This window comes from Thermobia domestica, chromosome 6 (assembly GCF_964235325.1).
Source record: "Thermobia domestica chromosome 6, izTheDome1.hap1.1, whole genome shotgun sequence".
In the NCBI taxonomy this organism is placed as follows: Eukaryota; Metazoa; Arthropoda; class Insecta; order Zygentoma; family Lepismatidae; genus Thermobia; species Thermobia domestica.
Genome location: NC_137459.1, coordinates 48,253,661 through 48,276,745, shown reverse-complemented (window position 1 = coordinate 48,276,745; position 23,085 = coordinate 48,253,661). Strand labels below are relative to the sequence as shown.

General features: G+C 37.7%; 1 protein-coding gene across 1 annotated transcript in view; it reads left to right on the top strand.

Annotated features, from left to right (window-relative positions):
* Nucleotides 1-23,085, top strand: part of LOC145687660 (glycine receptor subunit alpha-2-like) — a 235,189-nt gene that overhangs the window by 207,176 nt on the left and 4,928 nt on the right. Inside the window, exon 10 of the mRNA XM_081761120.1 lies at nt 20,454-20,601. Coding sequence (XP_081617246.1) covers nt 20,454-20,601 — 148 coding nt within the window. The remainder of the gene's footprint in view (nt 1-20,453; nt 20,602-23,085) is intronic.

The window sequence follows — 23,085 nt, the reverse complement described above, 5'->3', positions numbered from 1 at the left end:
CATATAGAGTGTATATATAGCCTACCTTATTTTTGTTCCCTTTGATACGCCCCTCTGCACACCTTAGCATCGCCTTTAGGATCACGTCATGGGGTCACGAGGTGTTAGGCTATGCTCTGTCTTTATGGGTGGACCTACTTAAGGGGTCGATTTTATTCTCTTTTATGGGTATAAAATTTTGGAGATTGTTATCTTCATTTCTTACCTTATAGGGTGTATGTATTATCCGTTCCCTTTGATGAGTATCAATGATTGATTTTGGAGCCTTATTACGTTACATGATTATATGGATGCGTACTTAAAATTATTCCCTTAAATTTGGAAAGTACTTTGTGATCCATTTTGTTCCGCTTCAGGTGTGAACATGATACCTTACATATGTTGATTACTACGTTATAGACATTTGCAATCGTCCCGAGTTCGATTCTTGGTGCTAGTTTAGGAAATTTTGAATTTAACGTCCCCTCGAGGCTAAGCGAAAATAATTATAAAAGATGGTGAAAGGAGAAAGCAACAAAACCTTACTTGGTTGTGGGTTGAAGCAGAGACCTCACAGATCAGAAATGAGCGCTGGGCCACCGTCCGCCATTTAGAAGTTTTAATTTTCTGTGCGAGTAGTTTCGCGTATGAAAAGAACATGGAGAGATTATATTACATTACACATTTCGGTGCGAGCAGTTTTCACACTAGGTTTATGTTTCATATAGAAAAGGAGGTCTGTGTTATCATTTTTTTACTTCGTGTACGACTTTGACCTTGAAGGAAACCTTATAGACTCAGTGCTAAGCGTTGGCATTAAAAAGTATAAACATAACCTTATTTTTTAGTTGGCTGTATTTAGAGACGTTTAGGATTGTTGGTTCGAATCTAGTTGTGTTCGTTGTAACTCAGTGCCTTAGCGATACTACAATAATAGTTGCGTGATTTTCAAGTGTTGACAACACTGTCAGAATGAATTGATTCATTTAGTCGGAGCAGTTTCGTGACGAAAACTGGTTTTTGTTTCGTACGCAAATTTTTCTGAAACAGAATTTTGTTTTGTACACAAAAATTTTTCTGAAGCAGTTTTTCTTTTGGGAAAAAAAATTTTCTGAAACAGAATTTTGTTTCATACACAAAAAGTTTTCTGAAACAGATTTTTTTTTCGTACACATTTTTTTTTCTGAAACAGAATTTTATTGTGTGCACGAAAGAAGTTCTGAAACAAAAAATTTAGTAACGAAAATTAGTTTTTTTTTTTTTCGCAAAACATTGATTTGAGAAATTTTATTTTACCGGTAAACTGATTGAGAAAAAGAAATTGAAATCGCAGTACAGAAAAAGAATTTGATTTTAGGATGTGAAATAAAATACAGAATTACTTTTTTTCTTCATGTTTCTGTACATTTATTTTTAGCATGTGAAATAGAATAGAGAATTTCTTTTTTATCCATGTTTGTGTGCATTTATTTTTCTTCAAGGAAAGACGTGTCCGTGACGGGTACAAATTATGTAAAGAGAAAATAAAACATATGAATATACATGGTAATATTTATTTATTTCCTGTGAAAGAAGAAAAACAGATTATTAACATCTGATAAGAACATAAACTAACTGATCAAGAGAGAGTGAGTTGAGAAAAAGAAAAGCAAATGTGACGTCCATGAATTCCTTTTCTCTACACTGGTTTCTGTAGGGTGATGTCACTTGAAATTTTCTCCGCTGTAGCATCAGAAGGAACTCGTGCATCGCTGAAGCATGTCTCGTGTTGCGGTTGACTCTTTGCCCGTCTTTGGGAGTTGATGTTGGTGGGATTAGGGAAAAAATGGCTGTCATTCTGTTTTGGCTTTTTTATATCTATAGAGCAATGTTTCGTATGTATCTGGTATTAATCGGCGTTTTTTATAATTGAAACTGTACTTCTTTTCTTCAGGTTTTGTGACAAGATGATGATCCTGGGTTCTGTAAATTTTGTGTGGCGTGCTAATGGAGATGTTTTCACTGGATTGATTAACGATCATTTGCTCCAGACTATTGAAATTTAACTTTTGGCTTGCTGTATAATTGAGTGTGAATCCACGAATTTTTCATACATTACTGGGGTTTCGTGTCGCAGTCGTAGATTTCTAAAGCGTATTGTTTTGGGCCACCAGACACGAATTTTTTAATGTATGCTTTTGGTCCAATTGATTCCAGTTCATTTGACATTGAACCAAGAAATACTTCTGGTTCTATTGTGGGCTCTGATGGTCGCTGCGTGACTATCACGGAATCTGTATCGAAATATAATACTCTTTCTTGCAGCAATTCTAAATATTTGTAGAGTTCCAGACGAGCTTGACACGTAAATGCTCCAAGGACAACATCAGCATTGTGATTTTAAACTGGAACATCGTCTTCATACTGCCAATAAAGGTATAAGAACGAATCATTAACAGGTAAAATTTGGTTGATTTGTATATCTGGAGCAGTTAATTTCTGATAAAGTTCTTTGGGGTCGTTAATGATGGTCGTTTGGCTGAAATTGTCTCTTATAGCGAGTCGTCCCCAGAAGGCATTCAAACAGAGTTTTGCAAGTCTACGACGTGCTGAATTTGTCATTATATTTGCTGCATCCAAAGTTATGCCTTCACGTTGTTGTATCATTTGAATATACTGCTGCTTTTCTTCTTCGGTGAAGCAATTGGCCGGCCATCCAGAAGCTTCCAGATTAGATTTCAAAAATTTGCTGATGTATTCGCTGAATAATCCGCCGGTCTTGGTTTCTGGATCATATATGGTGATATCGTAATCCCAAATTTCGTAAATTCAATTACTTGATACCCAAGTTCAATGGCTTTTTAAATTTCATAGGACACCCACGTTCCTGTTAGACTTCGTTCACTGCCGGAATGTGTACATTCAGAATCTTGATTTAATGATGTGCGACAGAGAGCACAAAGTGGAAACAACAACTTTTTATTTGAGCGAAATGGCAGTACTGGATGAAAGACATTTGTGCTAGGCAAAATTTTTAACTTGAATAAACCGTTGACATCTTGAATGGCGAGCATTTCTGGATCTCCCTGTAGATATATTCGTGGGTGTCTTATTGTATACCGTCCACGTTTATTGACATATGGATACAGTGAAACAATATCCAAAAATTGAATTTCTTCGCCTTCATTTTCATTTGCGACGTGGTACAATTTAGTGGCATTAACACGGCCACCGTAGAAGCTGTCTCTTGGATTTAACGGTGTCTTATTAGTATAAGGATGTGTGCTTAAAGAAGAGGCCAATGCTGGATTGGATTTTAACACTTGACGAAATTCACATTCTCACATTTCATGTACTTTATATCCCATGGATCGTAATAATTTCATTTTACGTTGTATTCTCTCGTAGCGATAGTTCATAGTTTTTTCGAAGTTCTCACAAATGGGCTGATCACGGCCTGTAGCAACAGAGAGAGGACAAGCGTGAAGCCTACACCCTTGAAATTCATACACGTGTTCCTCTTCAGTGTCGGGATGTTTATAGTAACCGTCCAGATGAAAACCAGCAACAAAAACTTATTTTCCTCTTGCTGCATGTAGAATTGGATGTCCTTCTTTTTCTTCCATGTAGGCAAGCCACTGCAAAGCAATCCGTGACTGATTATTTATGTGACGGTATCCTCGTGCAGGGAGAAGGCTAATAGTATTGGGTTTTAAGAAATTTCGTCGAAATACTAAATTGCACGCACTCGCCAAAGTGATAGCCTCCAAGAAAGGATTGACGTGGGTTTCTTGTTCAAACGTGGTTATGAAAGATATACAAGCCATTCGAAGTACCTTGACGTCCTGGACACAATATTTCACCATTTCTTTTTGGAAAATAAAAGTATCGTTCTGGTGTTCATTGTACCATGTCATGAATTTCTCTCGTTCATCCACTTTCATTTCATCTTCACCATAATAATGGATGTTCTGTAATTTTCCCACATACGATTGATTTGCTGCAGTATTAGAAAATTGTTGAAAATATCCTTTGGTCGCCGGTAAATGAAATGCCTTGGATAATTTACTTAAAGCCATTGGCATGAAATTTAAGGAGTCAATAAACGATAAGTGATTCACTTTCATACTTAAAATTTTTGCTCCGTTCCAAATCAAAGTAGGTTTCAATTCATGTTCTTCTACTAAGGATTTAAGAATAAAATGACCATCATACCCCTTAGAGTTATGTGCCAAAGATAAAGTAAGTTTAATGTTGGGTCTTGGTTGACGTAAATACCGAAGAAAGGCATTAATCGGATCATCTTGAAAAATATGTTCCCGCTGTCCACAAAGTTCATACGGATGATGTATATCTTCATCTTGAACACAGTTGTAGCATACTTGTTGGGCCACCAGTAAATTGGGCTTATGAATGAACGTGTCTTCATCAAAGAAAGTATCCTGTGTGGCTTCGGTATCATAAAAAACAACCATCGCCTTCTTGACATGTAACACTGATGGAACTCCAGGCTTTAATTTAGTTGTATCAGGCTTCATGTAGCATTGGCGAGTAGACATAACGTGTTTACGACACACATTACAAAAATAATCTGTACAATGATGTTCTCTTTCTCCTGTACGGACAAACGAATAAATGTGTGAACATTTGGAGCACTGTTTCACCATCTTGCATATTGGCTGGCCCTTATGATATGGTACAGTCAGATGATTTGTATAGCATGTTTCACCATAAAATTCACAATTGCATTCTGGACACTGCTTCTCCGTATTGGTATTACTGCATGGCGGTTTCTGCAAACATTTCTCACACATGGCCGAACAGTTCTTCACGTGTCTATTAAGATGATCATATTTTTGTGGTATGCAACACAGTAATAGTTGGTAGAAAAAACGGACGTTAATGATGTGATGATGTCATAAAATGAGAATTGATGCACATTAAATTGATTGGAATTTTGTCTTCGCCACCAGGCGTTTCATACAGAATATCTTCTCCGGAAAAGCTGGTGTATACGGTAAGTTTATAATCGATCAAGTAGCGTTGCAATTGTCACAATTCTTCCACAGATCTTCCATGATCTAAATTCACTGAGGATCTGGACAAAAGTTCATGTACGTCTGGAATAACAATAAACTTGAACTGTTTGCGATATTGATCGTATTTTTTATTTGTATCCTTATATTTCTTCAGTCCAATAGCAATCACAATCGCATACGCTAAACATTTCTTGTCGGTGTTTTTTACACGTAAAATGCCTTTCTTGCACTTTAATAACTCCTCGTTTGATAAAAGACCTCAACGCACTAAACCAAATCCACGGGACACATCCACATGATGAAAATGTACAATGAATGGTTCGTTCACGGGAAAACTACCGTTACTTTGAAGGATGGGATCAAAGGAAGCACATAAAGTCTCCAGTGTCAAATTACTTGCACGCCGAAAAGATAAATCAAACGGTTTCTTCTTCTCATCATGAGATAAAATAGATAATCCAACCATCGATGATTCGTCGACATTTTCCAATAAGTAATCCAACATATGTTGAAAGGAGGCTTCAATCAACTCAACAATATCGGTGTCACTGGTAGGAGTATTGATTTAAATTTCTAGCATTCATCCTTCGAGATTAAAACGCCGATAATGTCTATTGATTTCTCGCAAGAGAGTAAACCCAGAATTAGCCATATTCAAACATTAAAAGGTAAGGTAAAACAAAAAGGAATAGGCAAAGAAAATAAATATCTAAAACGAGAGAAAAAAGCACGAATTAAAACTGAATTACAAATCAGAGTTTGCTTACTCGTTTAATGGTATCAAAATGACTACACATTCAACCCTAAAAGAATTATCATATCTCAAATAGTCCTACTGCTGAAACGTTTTATTGCTATCATACTGGAAATCAAACCCGGGACCAACATCAACATGTAACTGACCTATGATTCTGTAGTGATAGAAAGAATGAATGAAATTGTTTTCTAACTGTGCTGAGAGAATCATTGTAGTAAGCACTTTTTCCCCTCACACTGAACTTTGAAACGTATGACGAACATGAAATGGAAACAAAATCTCATGCGTCTGATTGTTCAAGCTAAGCTGTTAGACAAGGAAGACTCGAATTCGATTCTCGGCGGGACATCAGAGCCACATTAAACTGTATCTCCACGTGTCACTGTTAAAAGGCACGTTGTAGGGGAACAAATTCGTGCGTAGTTTTTTGAAAAACTAAAATTTTGTAATTTTAAAATTACGTTAATAGTAACTTTCAGAAACTGAACCTCCTCGTAGCTAAGTGGTTAGCGTTATGCACCTCTGGCCCGAGTTCAACACCTAGTATGCGCTCAGATTCAACATTTAGCTGTATTCCTAGCCCCACTACTGAAGGGACGCTAAACCAAAATCAACAAACCATGTCATTTCTCGTGCTTAGTTCTAATGTGTGAATCCCTACTTCGAGCCCCGGCCAAGTAAGTATGAGTTTATTCGGAGTACTCTCACTAATTCTTTCATGATTATTCATTTTTCCTCATAGGTTAATATTTCATGCTAAAAGTAAAACAGTTATAACAATTTTATCCTCATGCATAATACGGTTTAAAAGCACTCCATTGATATTGTGAATAAACGTGTCTAAGGATAGAATCTCAATAAACTTACCTCAAATCCAATGAATGGAGTAAAGTTACGCTGTCACTAGAGGTACACCTGCTCAATTTCAAGATCTTCGTGGAAATAGGACTTGAAAATGAAATTTAGATTTGTATTTAGTTCAGAAACGTGTTCAACTATAAAGTGACATCACTATCAGCCAATCAAAAACAAGGAAATTAATAAATGACATCACGGAGACCCAAAGAAAACACAATTTCATCATGTATCATGAGCCGAAACGTGACGTAAGAAACAATCTGATTGGTTCTGACATTATTCACGTTTCTCCTGACACATCAATAGTTACATCATCTAGTATCGTGATTCAGTCATGACATCATACCTTTGACAAAAAAATATATATGCCTTGGTTGATTTAGTTGACTTATTACGACATTGAAATTACATCTAAAATGTGATTCATTTTTTTAAAAAATTAATTGAAAAATGTAACACTCATCGATATGTTACGAAACTGTCTTTGACATAAATATAAAGTTAAGCTTTAAAAGTCCATCGGCTGAGAAAAATGCTGATGTAGTAAAAGCAGATTCTGCAATTTCACAATAACAAACTTCTATGCGTAACAACGAGCAGAAATGTGTAATGTAACATAATCTGTTTAAATCTGCTCGTCTTCTTTCATACGCGAAACTGCTCGCACAGAAAATTAAAACTTCTCAATAGGGGACGGTGGCTCAACGCCTATTTCTGATGTGCGAGTTCTCTGCTTCAATCCACAACCAAGTAAGGTTATGTTGTTTTCTCATTTCACCATTTCTTGTCATTATTTTCGCTTAGCCTCGAGGGGACGTTAAATTCAAAACTTCCTAAACTAGCACCAATAATCGAACTCGTAGTAATCAACACATGTAAGGTATCCATGTTCACCCGAAGCGGAACAAAATGGATCATAAAGTACATATCAAATTTAAGGGAATAATTTTAAGTACGCATCCATATAATCAAATAACGTAATAAGGCTCCAAAATGGGTAAAAGTACCCCATAAAGGCGGACGGGGTGTGGCCTAGGGGCGCCGGGGACGCAAAAGTTGAAATTAAATACCGCAAGGTAAACCATACATACACCTGTATTCTATCAAAAAGTAACAATCTCCAAAATTTTATGCCGTAAAAGGGAACAAAATCAACCCCCTCGGTAAAACTACCCCAAAAAGGCGTGGCCTAACAGCACGTAACCCAAAAAGGCATGCCCTAACATCACGTGATACTATGACGTCATACCGCGTAACCCCAAAATGGGCGCCGTTCGCCCGGGGCGGGAAATTTTGGCGGTGGCGGCGGGCGCCACGCTCTTGGGGGCGGAAAAATTTACCTCAAGTCAGGCGAGTACTACTATATATATATATATATATATATATAACAGATTCAGCGCGAGCATTTAAACAGTTTTAAAGTAGCAATATGAAAATGTGTATTTACTTATTGTGTTCTGAAACTATTTATTTCATGCTGCTGATATTACTCTAGTACGTATAACCTTATCTCCTCGGGGGGGGGGGAACTGCCCCCAAAAATATGCCTGAAGGAAACACTGACAATATGAATTGTGGAATGACAATATCTGTATAAGTGAATTATTATGCTGAAATGATATTTATTCCAAAGTCATTTAGAGGTATTTTCAAAACAAATCTATTAAAAACTCATAACATAAAAACAATTTATTTTTATAACTTTTGGTTAAATAAAAATGAAAAAGGATGTTTCAGTCATTTCCCATTACTTCCTTCTCGTGTGTAGTAAAGATGTGCGAGATCCTAGTCGATTGGAATTTGAAAGTGATCTAATTTACATCAGTTTTGCGGTCATAATTCTGGAGCAAAGTTATTTAACAGTAACTCTTTAATTTCTTCGTTAAATGCATGGTGCGTAATTGGTTACAAGCAGTGTCCAAAACACAACGTTTCGTAACTTTGAACTACCTATAATATTACATTTGTTTTAGGTAATGAATCAACATAAACTTTATTTAGCCTAAAATATCGACAACACGTGTTTTGGAGTTGTGGTTCCACCATGATAAATTAACACATATCTACGCTAAGATAAATGTCTAATTTCTTATAGCATCGGTGTAAGAAAAAAGTGCAAGTGTAAGAACTCGTTTAGCGTATGCGGCGTAGGTGCGGAAAACCAGGGTTCGATTCTCGGTTAGAACTCGTGCAGTTCAGACCTCATGTTAAGCTTGTAACGATCTGTTAAATTTTAATGGAAAACAGTTTATATTTTCTATCTGTGAGTTTCGCCTCGTATAACAACGCCAATAGTGGAGTTGATTCGAACTGTCCGGTACCATATGGGTAAGGTTAAATTTACATTGAAGTTGCACCACCCAATCGTAACGTAATGTCACGTGGTATTAGTCCAATTTCCAATCCCATGTTCCTTGTTCACAAAAAACAAAAGAAACTACGTAAAGCGAAACGTACTAGTCTGTGTATGTACCGTGTTATCTGTAAATGCCAGCCTGAAAAAGTGAAATAAAATGACCCTGCGGGGCTTCTAACCTCATTCGCTCGCTCACGTTCGCTCAGCTATGTTTCGTACCGTAAGCAGGGGGTGAATGTGCGGGGAAACGCGGGGGAACGCCGCCCCCTACCTCCAAAAATAAGTACGGCGCCACCCTAGTTCTTGAAAAAATATAATGGACATAGATAGGCGGGGGATGGCGTGACGTCATGCCGTTACCTACCGTCCCACTTTTACCCCTAAGCGTAAGTAAATAACATTTTTTTAAATAAAAATGTTGTGTGTGCAACTGAGCACGGTATGGGAAAGTGGACTAGTACCACGTGACAGTAAGTCATGATCGGGTGATGCAACTTCAATGTAAATTTAACTTCACTCATACCATATACTTCAGCCCGTAAATCGTGCTGAAATAGACGTTTAACTCAAAACCTAGCAACCAAATACAAATAATGGTCATAAAAATATATTACATTTTAAAATTAGATATAGATATTCTCAAAACAATATTTTTTATAAATAAATTTAACTATTCACATCAATCAAAACATAAAATCAATGTCAAGTTGCGCTGGTGTTATGACATTAGGGATCTCGGAGTTGTCATAACTACTTTTCTGAGAAAGACAACAAAAATTAAATATAACACTAAAAGTAGATTTGTTGAAACCGGGAAGACAAAAATGTGTTTTAACATTTTATTAAGCTTAACTAATTAAATTTTCGTTTTATTGTTCTTATTTACTGCTCTTTTGACATGAAATTTTCCCCATACATATCTTTGCCAATTATACACACACTAACATTATAAGAAATACCGGGCAAAATCTTTATCAAATTTTACAAATATTCTGTGTCCACCTAGCAAATCCAAAAACTTTTACATTGATGAAACCAGCAAAACAAAATGAAAAACAATCAAATGGAGAATATTTGAATGAATATAAAATGGCAACATTAAATAAAATCATAATGGAATAAATATATTCTTACAGTAGGAATACTTCTTCTAGTTCTTTGCCTTTGGGTATGGTACCCTGTATTAAGGCGACATTGCCTCTTAGAACTGCCATACTTAATCTTTGTATGAGGAAGGTGCTTGATCTGTCATCGCCAGATAACTGCATGATCCGTCTGCCTATTTCTTTTATAAAGTTAATACCTTCTCTGCCCCATGCACCACTGGATTCAATAGCGATAGTTACAAAATGATATTAATGAGATTACTGCATTTTCTTCTTTTTTCCGTTTCATTTCGGCTGGCTATATTTCCCGCATGAATCGAAGAAAAGGGGGGATTGGAAGGAGCGAACGTATCTGAACATGTAAAGTCCCAAATTAGCGCTTTACCTCTCTTCCACGGTAACAGAGTCATCCCATCTGGTCTTTTAACATCTGTTCTGCTACACCCAATGGGTTCTCTTATTGCAGGTATGCCGGCTGAGATTAGTGCTCTCATTATAATGTCATTAACATTTTGAGTGGCGAGAATGTCTACCTGCGCTTTTGGAAGATGAAAGGCCATGTAAACATTTTTGTTTACTTCGCTCTTACATGCTTGACATTTGTGGTCTTCACATATATCTGCCCCTAGACGTAACGCAATGGCTATTCGGAAGCATTCATTACTTAGGTGATTCCATTAGGCATTTGCAACCATAGAATGATGCCAAGAAAGCGGGAATATTCATATCTAACATGTAAAGCTCGTCGGATGCCTAATCCTCCAAAACTGATCGGAAGAGAAGCCTGTAGCCATGCATTATGAGGAAGAAAACAATTAATTATGGATTCCAATCCAGATTTGATGGAGTTGTCGTAACTTCAAGTAGATTTTCTTCTCTCCAAGATGGTGAACATCGTAGAAAATATAGCAACCTTGGCATGGTAAAAGAAGTTCTTAATAAATAGAAAGCTGACTGTGCCCACATTAATGGCAATCGTTGAAAATAATTCTCCAGCTTGACAGTCTTCTCAATTAAGAAAACTTTCCTTGCTTCAGAAGAAAGGGCAGAACCCAAAAGAAAAGCGTTTGAAAGCGTCATTAATTGAATGCCTGGAGCTGCCTCATTAAACATGGTGAAACATATATTTATCTGTTCTGGAGGTGTTTCCAGGAAGCTAATCTCACATTTGGAGTAGTTCACTTGGAAGCCTATTAAAGATGCATTTGTGTCGATATGATTTAATGTATTTATTATGGTATTCGGGTCTCCAGCTATAGTGCCATCGTCCAAGTACCATATATTTAGATCTATATTTATAGTGTTGACGATTGGTTGTAGCGTTAAGGCAAATAATGCAGGGCCTAAAGGGTCTCCTTGCTGAACTCCTCTTTGGGATAAGATAATGTCTGTACCGTATAATAAATAACTGACTTGAGCATAACTCTGGATTACGTAAGGATAGATGGATGGAAAATTGTCCTTAACGGCAGTGAGCATCGCATTCCAGTCTATTTCGTTAAAGGCATTTTTAAAATCAATCTTTATGAAGGCTTTAGGCTTTTGATGAGGATGGGAATAATACATACGTGCAGCATGTGCTGCAACTTCAGCCCCATGTTGAATGCCTACTTCTAGTTGGTGTGGAGAAAGGCGTTGAAGTAACTGGCTTTTAATTCTCCCACATATTATTTTAGAAGAAAGTCTTTCCCATGTTTCCTATGGCAATTGGTCTAATCCCTCCACATTTCTTTTTCAATGCAATAAGAGAAGCTCCAAAGAAAATTGGTCTTATTTCTACGGGTACGTCTCCTGACAAAATCATAGAGAGAAACTCGCAAGTGATCTTGTTATGGTGATCTTTAGAGTCATGAATATTGTAAAGAACTAAGTCCTTGAGAACTGAAGGGTGCATGCATTCTTTTCCTCCAGCTGAACCAGAAGGGAAGGATTTGAGCGCTTTTAGAAACTCACTGGACAAAACTTTATTAACTGTAATATGATCTGCTAAATTGGGTGCAGTAAATGTATAAGAGTGCGGAGCATGATTTTGTTTTAAGGATCTTTAAATAGCAGGATCTGATGGAGCGAAAGAATCCTCAGAAATGAGAAGTCTGACAGCATCATGTACGTCGCCATCAGCGAGTTTATTTTCAATTTGTTTTTCAAATCAGAGAAAGAGAGCGTGTGTCTTAACGTAAATTCAAGTTCTGAGCTGGATTTTAGGCATTACATGACTTCAAAGTAACAACTTTTACTAACACACCTTTGTAAAATTTCTATCAAACAAAATCTGGAACACACATACATGTTTTTGTTTCCTGGTTTAGACATTGATGAATACCTTCATCATTATGTGTTTTAACATTTTCAATACTTCATAAAAGCCATACATAAAGTATATTTTTTTTAAATATATTTTTCTGTAACCTGTAACTGTATTCATATACGTGTTTCATTTTGACGTATATGATTGCTTTTTTTTATCTGAAACAAAATTCAATATGTCCATGTAAGTCTGTTAAGAATTTAAGAAAATGTGATAGCTACACTCAATGATTAATTCAGTTATGTAAAATGTATATTAAATCTGATTGACAGATATTTTAGTTCCAATTCATGTGTAACTTTATGATTCTTACAGGAGCATCTTGTTTTGTTGGTACTTGAAGATGTCTCAGGTTGGTTTCATTCATTGTATCTGTAGCTACAAGGCTTTGGTAAAATATAAGATATTTCGTGATGTTCAGCAGTGTATATTATTTTGCCAAGTACAATATTAATTTAAATGTGCTTTTGTTTTCTTGGTGTTTTGCTCAAATTATGTCCAAAAATAAAGCCTTCTAATGCTCTAAGCTCTTACATATGCACTAAGGAGTGAAACACTTACTAGTTTTTTTCTGCTCTCAAATAATTTCTAATTTTCTATTATTGTTCATCGAGAAATCCACATATTAAGATCTGTGGAATGCTTTCTACCTCTAATAGCATCAAATTTCTCTTTGCTGTATGAATGCTAATGTTTTATGTCTCTCTAGACTTTATTTTGATGTATTTTTGTCTTAACTGTAATCTTGATATCTTCGGAAACCTAAATAATATAGAAGTAATAAAGTTGTTGCTTATTAAATTTTGAACTAGTTTCCTGGTAACTAAAGCTTAACATTGTTCTGGAATTTCACATTTAGAACTTCTGGTAGATTTAGGTACAACATATAATCAATTGCGTAATATAGAAGTGATTATCACAGTGTAATAGAGACACCTTAACAAAATGAAACTTATCTGATTAATATGGCGTTGGATTACCTTTAGTGTAGCTTGTCTTTGTGGCAGAATTAAGGTATATAATTGATGAACAGTTCCTGGAGGAATAATGGACCATTCTTCATGCAGCGAAACACTCAGTAGCGTTACCGAATATAAAGGAGGAAATTTTCGTCGAACTTCTGCTCTAAAATTGAACATGGGGGTTCAATAAGGTTTACATCAGGAAATTGAGAGTGTCATGCGGAGTGTTGAAGTATATTCGGATGTCCCTCAAACCACTCCCGAACAGGTCTCACTGTGTTGGCATACTATCATGTCCAAGTGGGAACTACTTTTTTTGGGGGGAGACATTTGTTCCTAAGATTACTTACCTAAAATGTCCAAATAATCGATAGCAGTAGTTCGTCCATTGAGAGTAATAATGGAATGCCGTGAAATTTCGGTCCCACATTAGGACAGAAATGCCGTCATGTGTAATAATAAGGAGTGGGCTTCTGGAAGATTTGCCTCTTTCAGTGACCTTCTAACACAAACTCAGCCTGTTGTAGCAATCAGGGAGAAAGATGAATCATTTGATAAGATTATTCCCTTTCAATCGTCTGCGGATGATGTCTTATTATCTTATAGATATACCACATTGGCTTGGCACTTACAAGTAACACTTCACATCGTTGCTGCCGGTCTGACGCTAAACTATACATTTTCGGAAAGCACTAGTCCTAAATAGGATAACTACACAGTGCGACGGTCAGACGTTGCCGCGTTCAGGACTTATGGAGCGTCAAACATTAACATGGGGTTTATGAGAGTTACAGGAAACGAAGAAGAACACAAGGTTTGTGACGTTTGAATCGACGTTGTCTGATTGAGCACTTGTTTGCGTAAGTTAAAGGGTACAATCAATGTGCAAATCGTCGAACAGAGCATGAGAGATGCAAAGAGTGCGCTCACAGTGTGCACACTTGACGAACGGTAGTTCGCCGCACGTGAAGCACACGTCACCTTCGTCGAGGGAGTCAAAGCAGTACTCGTGCGGAGAGATCCACATTCCCGGCTCCTCGTCCAGATAGCCAGCCTTGTGGAAAGCGTACCGGATCAGGTTCTTGAATCGGGGTGCGCTGAACTGGTAGAGTGAAAACGACTGTAGTGCCAGGAATCGATCGCGATGCCAGATATCCATGACACTGTCCATGGCCAGTGTGTCGGTCACAAAGCGTACAAAGGACTTGTACTGACGGAAGAAATGCACATCTAAAGGCTGAATCTTTCCAGTGCAACCACCAGGAATCAGTCTCTTGTGCAACGCAACGTCGGCAGGCTTCAGTGCGTTCGATAGATTGTCGTCCTTGTTCAGAGTCCACGAGTCCAATAGCAAAACGATCTTCTTCCGATCATCAGGCATGCTTGGCCAGAACACTTGCTCGTAGAAGTCCTTAAGGTCGTCCCTGTTCATGTTGGACGTTTTGCCAGCAAATGATTTGATGTTCGGTGGATCTGCAGGCTTGTTTCCCGGAAACTTTCCACTTGGTTCCGACACCAGTACATACATCGGCCGCAGAATCTCTCCGGCCATGGTGATCACGGGCATGATCATGTAGCTGTGGGTTGTTGCGCTCATGGATCCCACAACCGCTCGCACGACTGTTGTTCCTTTGGTACGGAGAGTGCGAGTACTCTGCAACAACTTCTTGAAGCTACTCTGATCTGCATTGGCAACCTGCGTTGGTGGGATGCTTTCGCTTGCAATGAGCTCGCGAGTCGCTAATACGAAAGCATCAGCCTGCTGCTGCAAGTCCAACTCTTTCAGTTGCCAGGTCCTGCCGACCCTGTGGGTGATTGCACGGTCCACGATGTTGTTGCGCTTCTTGAATCTGTACACCCACGACGGTGATGCCTTGAACTTGAGACTCTTGTTAGGGTCCAGTTCATTAGCTGTTTGCCTAGCCCAAATTCGCAACGTTCGATCGTGAATGATAGCAGTGTGCTGTTTCTCCGCGAACATGCCCCGAACTGCCTCATTGATCTCTGCCATCAGCGTCTTCTTGTCATCTTTGCCTTGTGTTGCCCCAAAGTGACGTAGCACGCCAATGTTCCGAATATACCTGAACTGATTCTGCAGAGTCGAGTGGGTAGCACGACCGGTCTTTGTGTTCCAAGGCCTACCTGTTTTTGGATTTACCGTCCAGTAGGCATAGGCTTTTGCCTTGTACTCGCGCCACTGCTCTGGTGTCATTTTGGAGTCTTCTGGAGGCTGATCCTGGAACTTCGGCTTCTTCACAGGAGAGGGCAGGTATTCTGACGCTGATGAGCCAGATGCGGAAGACGTATGAGACTGCTGCGATGACGAAGGCATCTCTGCATCCTCCTGCTCTTGGTCTTCCTCGTCTCCAAAATCCATGTCTCCGTCCCCCTGGTCACCATCACTGTCACCGAAGCCGAGCGTACGAATCTCTTCAACGACTTCCATCCCGCTGGTCAAAAGAGACTTGATGTGTGCCACCATCCTTTGCTCTTCCAAATTTGGATTGCGCTCATTTGTCCCGATCTCGGCCACCAGAGCCCAAACGACCACTTTCGGATCCATCTTACAACGCATACCTAAAAAACACAAAAACAACACAAATGTTAGCACAGAGTACAAATGCAAGACGAATTAGCATGAAATAATACGACTGCTACAACACAAATGTTAGCACAGAGTTCAAATGCAAGACGAATTAGCATGAAATAATACGACTGCTATGGTTACTCTCATAAACCCCATGTTAATGTTTGACGCTCCATAAGTCCTGAACGCGGCAACGTCTGACCGTCGCACTGTGTAGTTATCCTATTTAGGACTAGTGCTTTCCGAAAATGTATAGTTTAGCGTCAGACCGGCAGCAACGATGTGAAGTGTTACTTGTTAGCATTCCGTTTCAGGCGCTGCTATCGGCTGAAGGAATTCCACTCTCTTTCACTAAGGCTCCTCTCGCTTAGCAACTTCTGAACATTTATTGGCTCAACGCGTGGGTGTGTCGGGGTGTGAGCTTTAGTTCGCATTTTTGCCACGGATCAAGACATTTTGGCAGCACAATAGCACATCTATTTTTACACTTCAAATTTCCGGCTGTTATCATAAGTTTGGAGAATGTAATACGCCAGCAAATTACAAGATTATGTAGCTCCTCGTTTGTGCCGGACTGTGATTGCAGAAACAGTTCGTTCCAGTTCTGCTCTCAGTTCTACTCCATTAGTTCAACAGTCCTTTGTGACTATCACCTTCCTCTCTCACCTGGGCTTGGTTCCCGCTGACTATTTCTCTTCTCAGATGATATATTGCCACGAATTCTGTATGTTATCGTCACTGTTGTTCTCGATACATCTAACACACTGGCACTCTTGTATAAACTTTCTTCCCCTAATCGCGTACCTACAATCATGGGCGTCTCTGGTGGGGGACGAGGAAGACGCATCCCCCCAATATTTTGAAGTACAAAATATTCAATATTTTATTCTAATTTAGTTTATTTACTAACAGAATAACATATAAATAATAATAATTATTATATTTATTTGGAATATAATATTCAGGCTGTGAAACGATTATAACAGAATTCTTGATATGTCTCACGGGGTCCGTAAAGGTAAGCAGAAAGATAACAAATTGAATCAAAGGAAAGTAGGTTGGGCTAGGTAGCACCATTTAAATTACTTTCTTTGATGTCCCCCCAAATTTTATATACCAGACACGTCAGTGGCTACAATTGCACCCTTTGAAATTCGGAGAGCTCTTCCATTTTGCACTGCAAACATCTGGCCTATTGCACAGACAAGCCACAGTGTTTTGTGAACTACGCAATATCATTCAACTCAAAATTAACACAACATAGTCGCAGTGCACGAATCTTCAGTGTAACTAACTCACAAATATTATACACTGCAAATATGGATATTTACATTATATTTATAATCATATCTGTGTAGTTCATGGTTCAAAGAGACTATCTTCCTCTCTTTGTAAGCATTGCAGAGTATTCTTATTGACGGAAATAATTAAATTGCTGTTAGAAATCTTATTCTATATTATAAAATTGAAAGTGACTATGTTTGTAACTCTTAATCTCTTGAACCGACCGACCGATCCCGATCAAATTTTCAAGGTAGATGCGATTCTGACCTGGGAGTGTTTTTAGCTATTTACTTTGACGGTACAACTTACGGTAGGGGGAGGAGGGGGGGATTGGAAAAAATAAATAAAACTTAATAACTCTTGAACCACCGATCCTGATCAAATTTTCAATGTAGATGAGGTTCGTAATTGGAATGATTTTTATCATTTCATTTTGAGGGAGCAACGTAGGGGAGGTAGTGGAAGAGGAGATATACAAAAATTAAAATATAAAAACGAAAGTGACTACGTTCGTGAATTAATTACTTTTGAACCACCCGTTCGATCTCAATCAAATTTTCAACATATCGTCCCTTTGTTTGCAAAGTGTCGTATCTTTAAAAAAAAATCACTTTTTGAGTTAACACCAGCCCCGAATTCCCCTTTAGGAGCTTTATAATTCTCTTTAGTAGCCGTATCTAAATTGCTAAATATAACTGTGGAATAAGCAGTTTGATGTTTGTCGTATCTCAATTGGAGAGAATTAAATTTCTTTCAAACTGCCGTAACTCGAGATATGACAGTTCGCAAGAAAAATTAAGGTAAGTTTTTATTCTTCACACATAGTCGTATCTCAAACGACTTTATATTTGTGTGTGTTAGAAGTCTGCATAGGCCGAAATTTTTAGCCTGGGCCCGGCCCGTGAATTTATAATGTGAGGCCCGACCCGAGTCAGAAATATGTTTTAGCATTTAGGCTCGAGCCCGGTCTGAGCTCGTGTAATAATAAAATAAGTCCGAAATAAGCCCGAATTACAGAAACTTAATAATTAAGCCAAAATTGTATCTTTTTTACAGCAATTAGAGGTTTAATTTTGTAGTTGTACTTTAAAAGTTCTCCAGATACAACTGTCCAATAACTGTCGTTGTACAGTATATTTACAAAGTTAGGCCCGAAAGGCCTGACAAAAATGGTGAATTTAAAAATTTACTGCCCTAGCCCGGGCCGGGCCCCAAGTGATATAATACTTTGTAGGCCCGAGTCCGTCCCGAGTACAGCATACTGACTTCCTCAACTTCAAGCAACTCTCCAAAGAACTTATATTCTACAAATTCGAAAATAAGGGGGAGTAATGCAAAAGATGTAAACTGGAAGAACATACTGGAAGTAAGAGTTTTGAAGAGATCATCGGCAACCAGCAACGCAAATAAGCTAGTTATTGCCCGAGGCAAGAACTCCACCCACCCCCCTTCGTGACCAACTAAACCAAAACGCTCCTTGACTATACCTGATATTGGCATCACAGTAATTCTTCTATCCCTTTTGTTCTTCAAGTGATAAAGCTTGATTTCAAAATCGCAGTACATAATTTAATTTTTACTACAAGACGAAACACCAAACTAATCAGTATTTAATTGCTAAATAATCTTAGAGCAACTGCAAACGACAATGTTTTTGGAATTATATCGGGACGTACATATGTGTAGAATGAATCAACAGTCTGTTGCTTTGAAATGTAATATTTAATTATGGCAAAGAGTCAGCTATTTCTTGCTTACTATATCGAATGATAGCAACATTTTGTTGATTCTCAGCATTCTCTGGTCTTTCTTTTATACACAAGCCTACGCTTTATGACTTTCTAACTTGTCTTTTCGGACGAGTTGAGTAATAGCGTTCCTTATTGGTGGTTAAATCATCTTCAACTTCCATTCAGTTTTTCTTGTTCTTCCTATTACTTTCTTTCTCAAATTTAATCCACCCAGCATTGCAATTAAATTCATCACCTTCCACATATTCTTATATTATGACTATCAACCATCTTTTAGTTCAATCTCCTCGAGTGTGACAACTGACTTTGCTCTGCTTTCAGAATCTTATTTCATCCACTAAAAATCTCCTTAATTAACAGCTTCCAGGTGCCTTGTTAGCAATATCACCACGATGTGAACAGAAAACTAGTCACTCATACGACGGGAGTCAGTCACTCTTGACTAAATAGATACACATCTTTGAAATGTTGTTCATAGATAGACGAAGATCTCAAGAAACAAATTGAGAAATGATGGAATGAATTTCACTTGAGAAAGAATCAGTGGTGAGGCAGTTTACACCATCTCTGAAGTCTGTTGCATCAAGTAAAACAGAGAACATAAGGAGAAGTTTCTTCTCAGTGTACTATAGTATAAATCACTGTATACATTAATATTTAATATGTTGGAAACATTTGCATTTTAGTTCCTTAAAACTTCTAATTCTCAACTTTCCATTTCTTCTCCTACGTTTCCTTTAATTATTGAGCGTGGTTGAACACATTCTCAAAGGATTTTCTAATCCTTGGTAGCGTAACTAAAGATCTATTCCAAATATTTGTTTAACTGGTACAACCTTTCTGTTGTATATTTCTCCAATTTTTGGGTGCATGCTTTAATTTCTTGCTTAAAACTACGTAAGTTGGATAAAAGTATTGGCAACACTGTTCTCACGTCACAGGACTGTGGCTCAGCACTACAAGAGTTCTGTAGCTGATAACGGAATGTGAGACTATAAAGTATGGGGAATGGTAACGACTGTATTATTGAGTCAAAACTAGTAGTGCCATAAAGTAGAGAACGAAAGTGGAAGTGACATAACAATATGTTTGGGAAAGAGGAACAACGTGCTTCGATCAAGATTGAAGTACCATGTGGACACAATGCACAACAATGTTTTCAGAGACTTCGTGATGATCTCTTTAGTCAAAATGAAGAAACCACTTCTCGGGATGGACTACGACACATGAGGAGCCATCATCCGTGCCATATAGCGGTCCCTGCTGGACATCGACAAAAATTGACCCGCTGACGCTGTACGATTCCTTTCACAGGTGTGACAAAAGGTAATAAGAGATGGGAGGCAATTTCACTAAAGAAATGTAACAAGTGTTCATCTGTGCATAAAGTCAGGTATGATTTATAACAATGTTGCCATTACTTTTTAACCAGCTCTTGTACATTGATTCTCGATGAAAAGTGTTTAATATAATATTATCCTTTACAGATTTGTTTTTCTAGCCTTAATGGAATATTGTTTGGTGAACATCGTTTTGGGAGACGGGGATTTGCCAAAATCGCAGACAGACGTACCTCCAAAGACGCAAAGAACTGAATCTGTTGTATCTGAAAGAATATTTGAGCTCACAGTGTGGGTAAGTGTTTTGTCACTGAGTAACACTCTACATCTTAGCTGTTAGACACTGATCTGTTAAAGCATCATAAAAGGCAACGGCATCATAAGCACTTTTCTTTATAGTCGGGAGGCAGAACACGTGGCTATTAGATTTCATTCAACCCGATAGAGTAAAGACAACCGGTGGTCCTAAATCATCAAGTCTACTATTCTAATCATTTCTAGACTGCCGTTCGCTTAATACGATCGGAAGGTTCTCCCGTACAACCCCCTCTACTGAAGCTAAAAAATAAGCATTTCTAAAAAAAAGACCATATCTCCGAAACGAATCGAGATAGTAATGAATCTCTCTTTCCGGTTTTATCTGCAAGGTGTGCTTTACGATTTTGTCAATTCATACTTTGGAAACACCCAACGGTTTTTCGGAAAATTTAACACAAACATTAAAAACTGACATATTTTGTCCTTAATATTTTCTTTCTTGCTCTGTATATCCCCAATGAGTTGATATATAGAAAGAACATCCCTAATTAAATTTGTAGAGAATTAAATTATTTTTCCAACGGTACCAATATTGTTAGGTTTACTTCCAGAAGTGGCCGTACAGCGAGGTAAATTTGAAGGCAAGTGCGCTTTGATTCTAATGGTGATGCTTCGAATGGCACCACTGAATTTCAGCTCACGTCAGTCAATAAAGGCTTTGTTTCCGAGATAAAATTTGATTTTTTCCCAATATTTAAAGAAAAGTTCTCACCCTTCTCGCTTCAAGATCTCCTGCACTGTCATGATCATTTTTAGATCTCCGCTCACTTGATACAACCGTGCGTTCACAATAACAAAATTTTGAGATAAGTAGAGATATCTTTTATAGTGTACATTCAGTTGATATTCAGGATGATTCCTATTTTTCAACTCTACTTGTGTGCGGTATTTCCACCGGTTGTTGAAAATAATTCCTTATTTATTTAACTAAAATGTTTATCTTATCATAATGAAAAAGCAGAAAATATAAGTAATATAAGAACATATGTGAATATGTATTAAGTGAGGGCAAACACCCTTTGATTGGTGATTGATATAGGGCAATATTTAGGGTGGTACAAAGTGAGAGAGAATATTACATCGAACTTCATTAAATACTTACTAATTACTGGAAACAAGCAGTACTATAATTATATTCTACATTATCGTATCAAATCTGTTCAAAATATTTGCAAAATTACATAATTCTTTAGTATTTTGAATTTTCTTCAGATGAATCATTTTCTGGTACGTAAATAAGTGTTTATAAGTAAATTATTACACTTATTACCATTACAGCTACAGGTTCTAATGCACTTTACTAAAGTCCGCACACATATGCAATTGTTTCTGTCTCACATATGTTTACATGTACAAGACCTTAACTCTGGTTAACTTTTAGGCATAGATTCCTGAATGGTCTATTTAGGCACCAATTTTCCATTCGTAGTTCGCCAAACAAAATATTCGGGTTGAAGGAAGTCAATATTCGAGTCGCTCGTGTGCCGCCAAATGTATGTTTTGAAGGTGTGCTAACTTGATGTGGAGCATTAGAGCATCCTTCGTTGGCGGAAGTTGGTCTGGGTTTTAGTGACCGACCATATCAACACAGACAGCATTGATCTATAAGTTTTGTAAGTCAGTGTAGAGATTCATCACAAATTCTTCTACACGTGCTATCGTCTTATCTCCCACATTACCAGATCCTAAGTTACTTAGCAAGTATGATTTTTTTAAATAATATACATTCCATGCTTCCTTTTTTGCAATTCCTGCAAACTGACTGGTGGTGTCGCTTCCAGTAAATACATGGAATGCTGGCAAGGAATGGCATATTTCATCGTTGAGCTCATTCACAATTGTGTGAATTGGAATAAATTGTAATTTTATTGATGTTCTAGTAGACATCCATATTTCTTCTGCCTTAATTGTTTTAAAAATGCATAAGGAGAATAAGAACATCGGTCTCCTTGCAGTCAACGAGCAGTTGCTTATAACCGCAGGTGGAATCGTGGTATGCGTGAAGTATTATTCTCGTATCAGCCTATTCATGATTAGATTTCAGAAATGGTAGATTTTCTCCCTGTGATAAGTCCACGTAAAGTAAGTCTGTAAATCCACCTGATGTGATAATAAACTGTTCTGTTCGTCTTTCAATGTTGCCTACAAAACCTAATCAGCTTTAACGAATGAAATGCTGCGAGGTTAGATTTGTTTTCAGACAAATCAATTAAACATTTCCACTGCTGGTGAAGCGAACAATCTCGACCTTCAATACTTCTCCGAATAAGTCAGTAAGTACTTGCTGTTCGCCTAAATGTTCTCTCTCTTTTAATAGAAAATGGACTGTAATGGTCGAATAAACCATCAATTCGTGGACAAAACCTTTATTGGACTGACGTGAGCTGAAATTCAGTGGTGCCATTCGAAGCATCACCATTAGAATCAAAGCGCACTTGCCTTCAAACTTACCTCGCTGTAC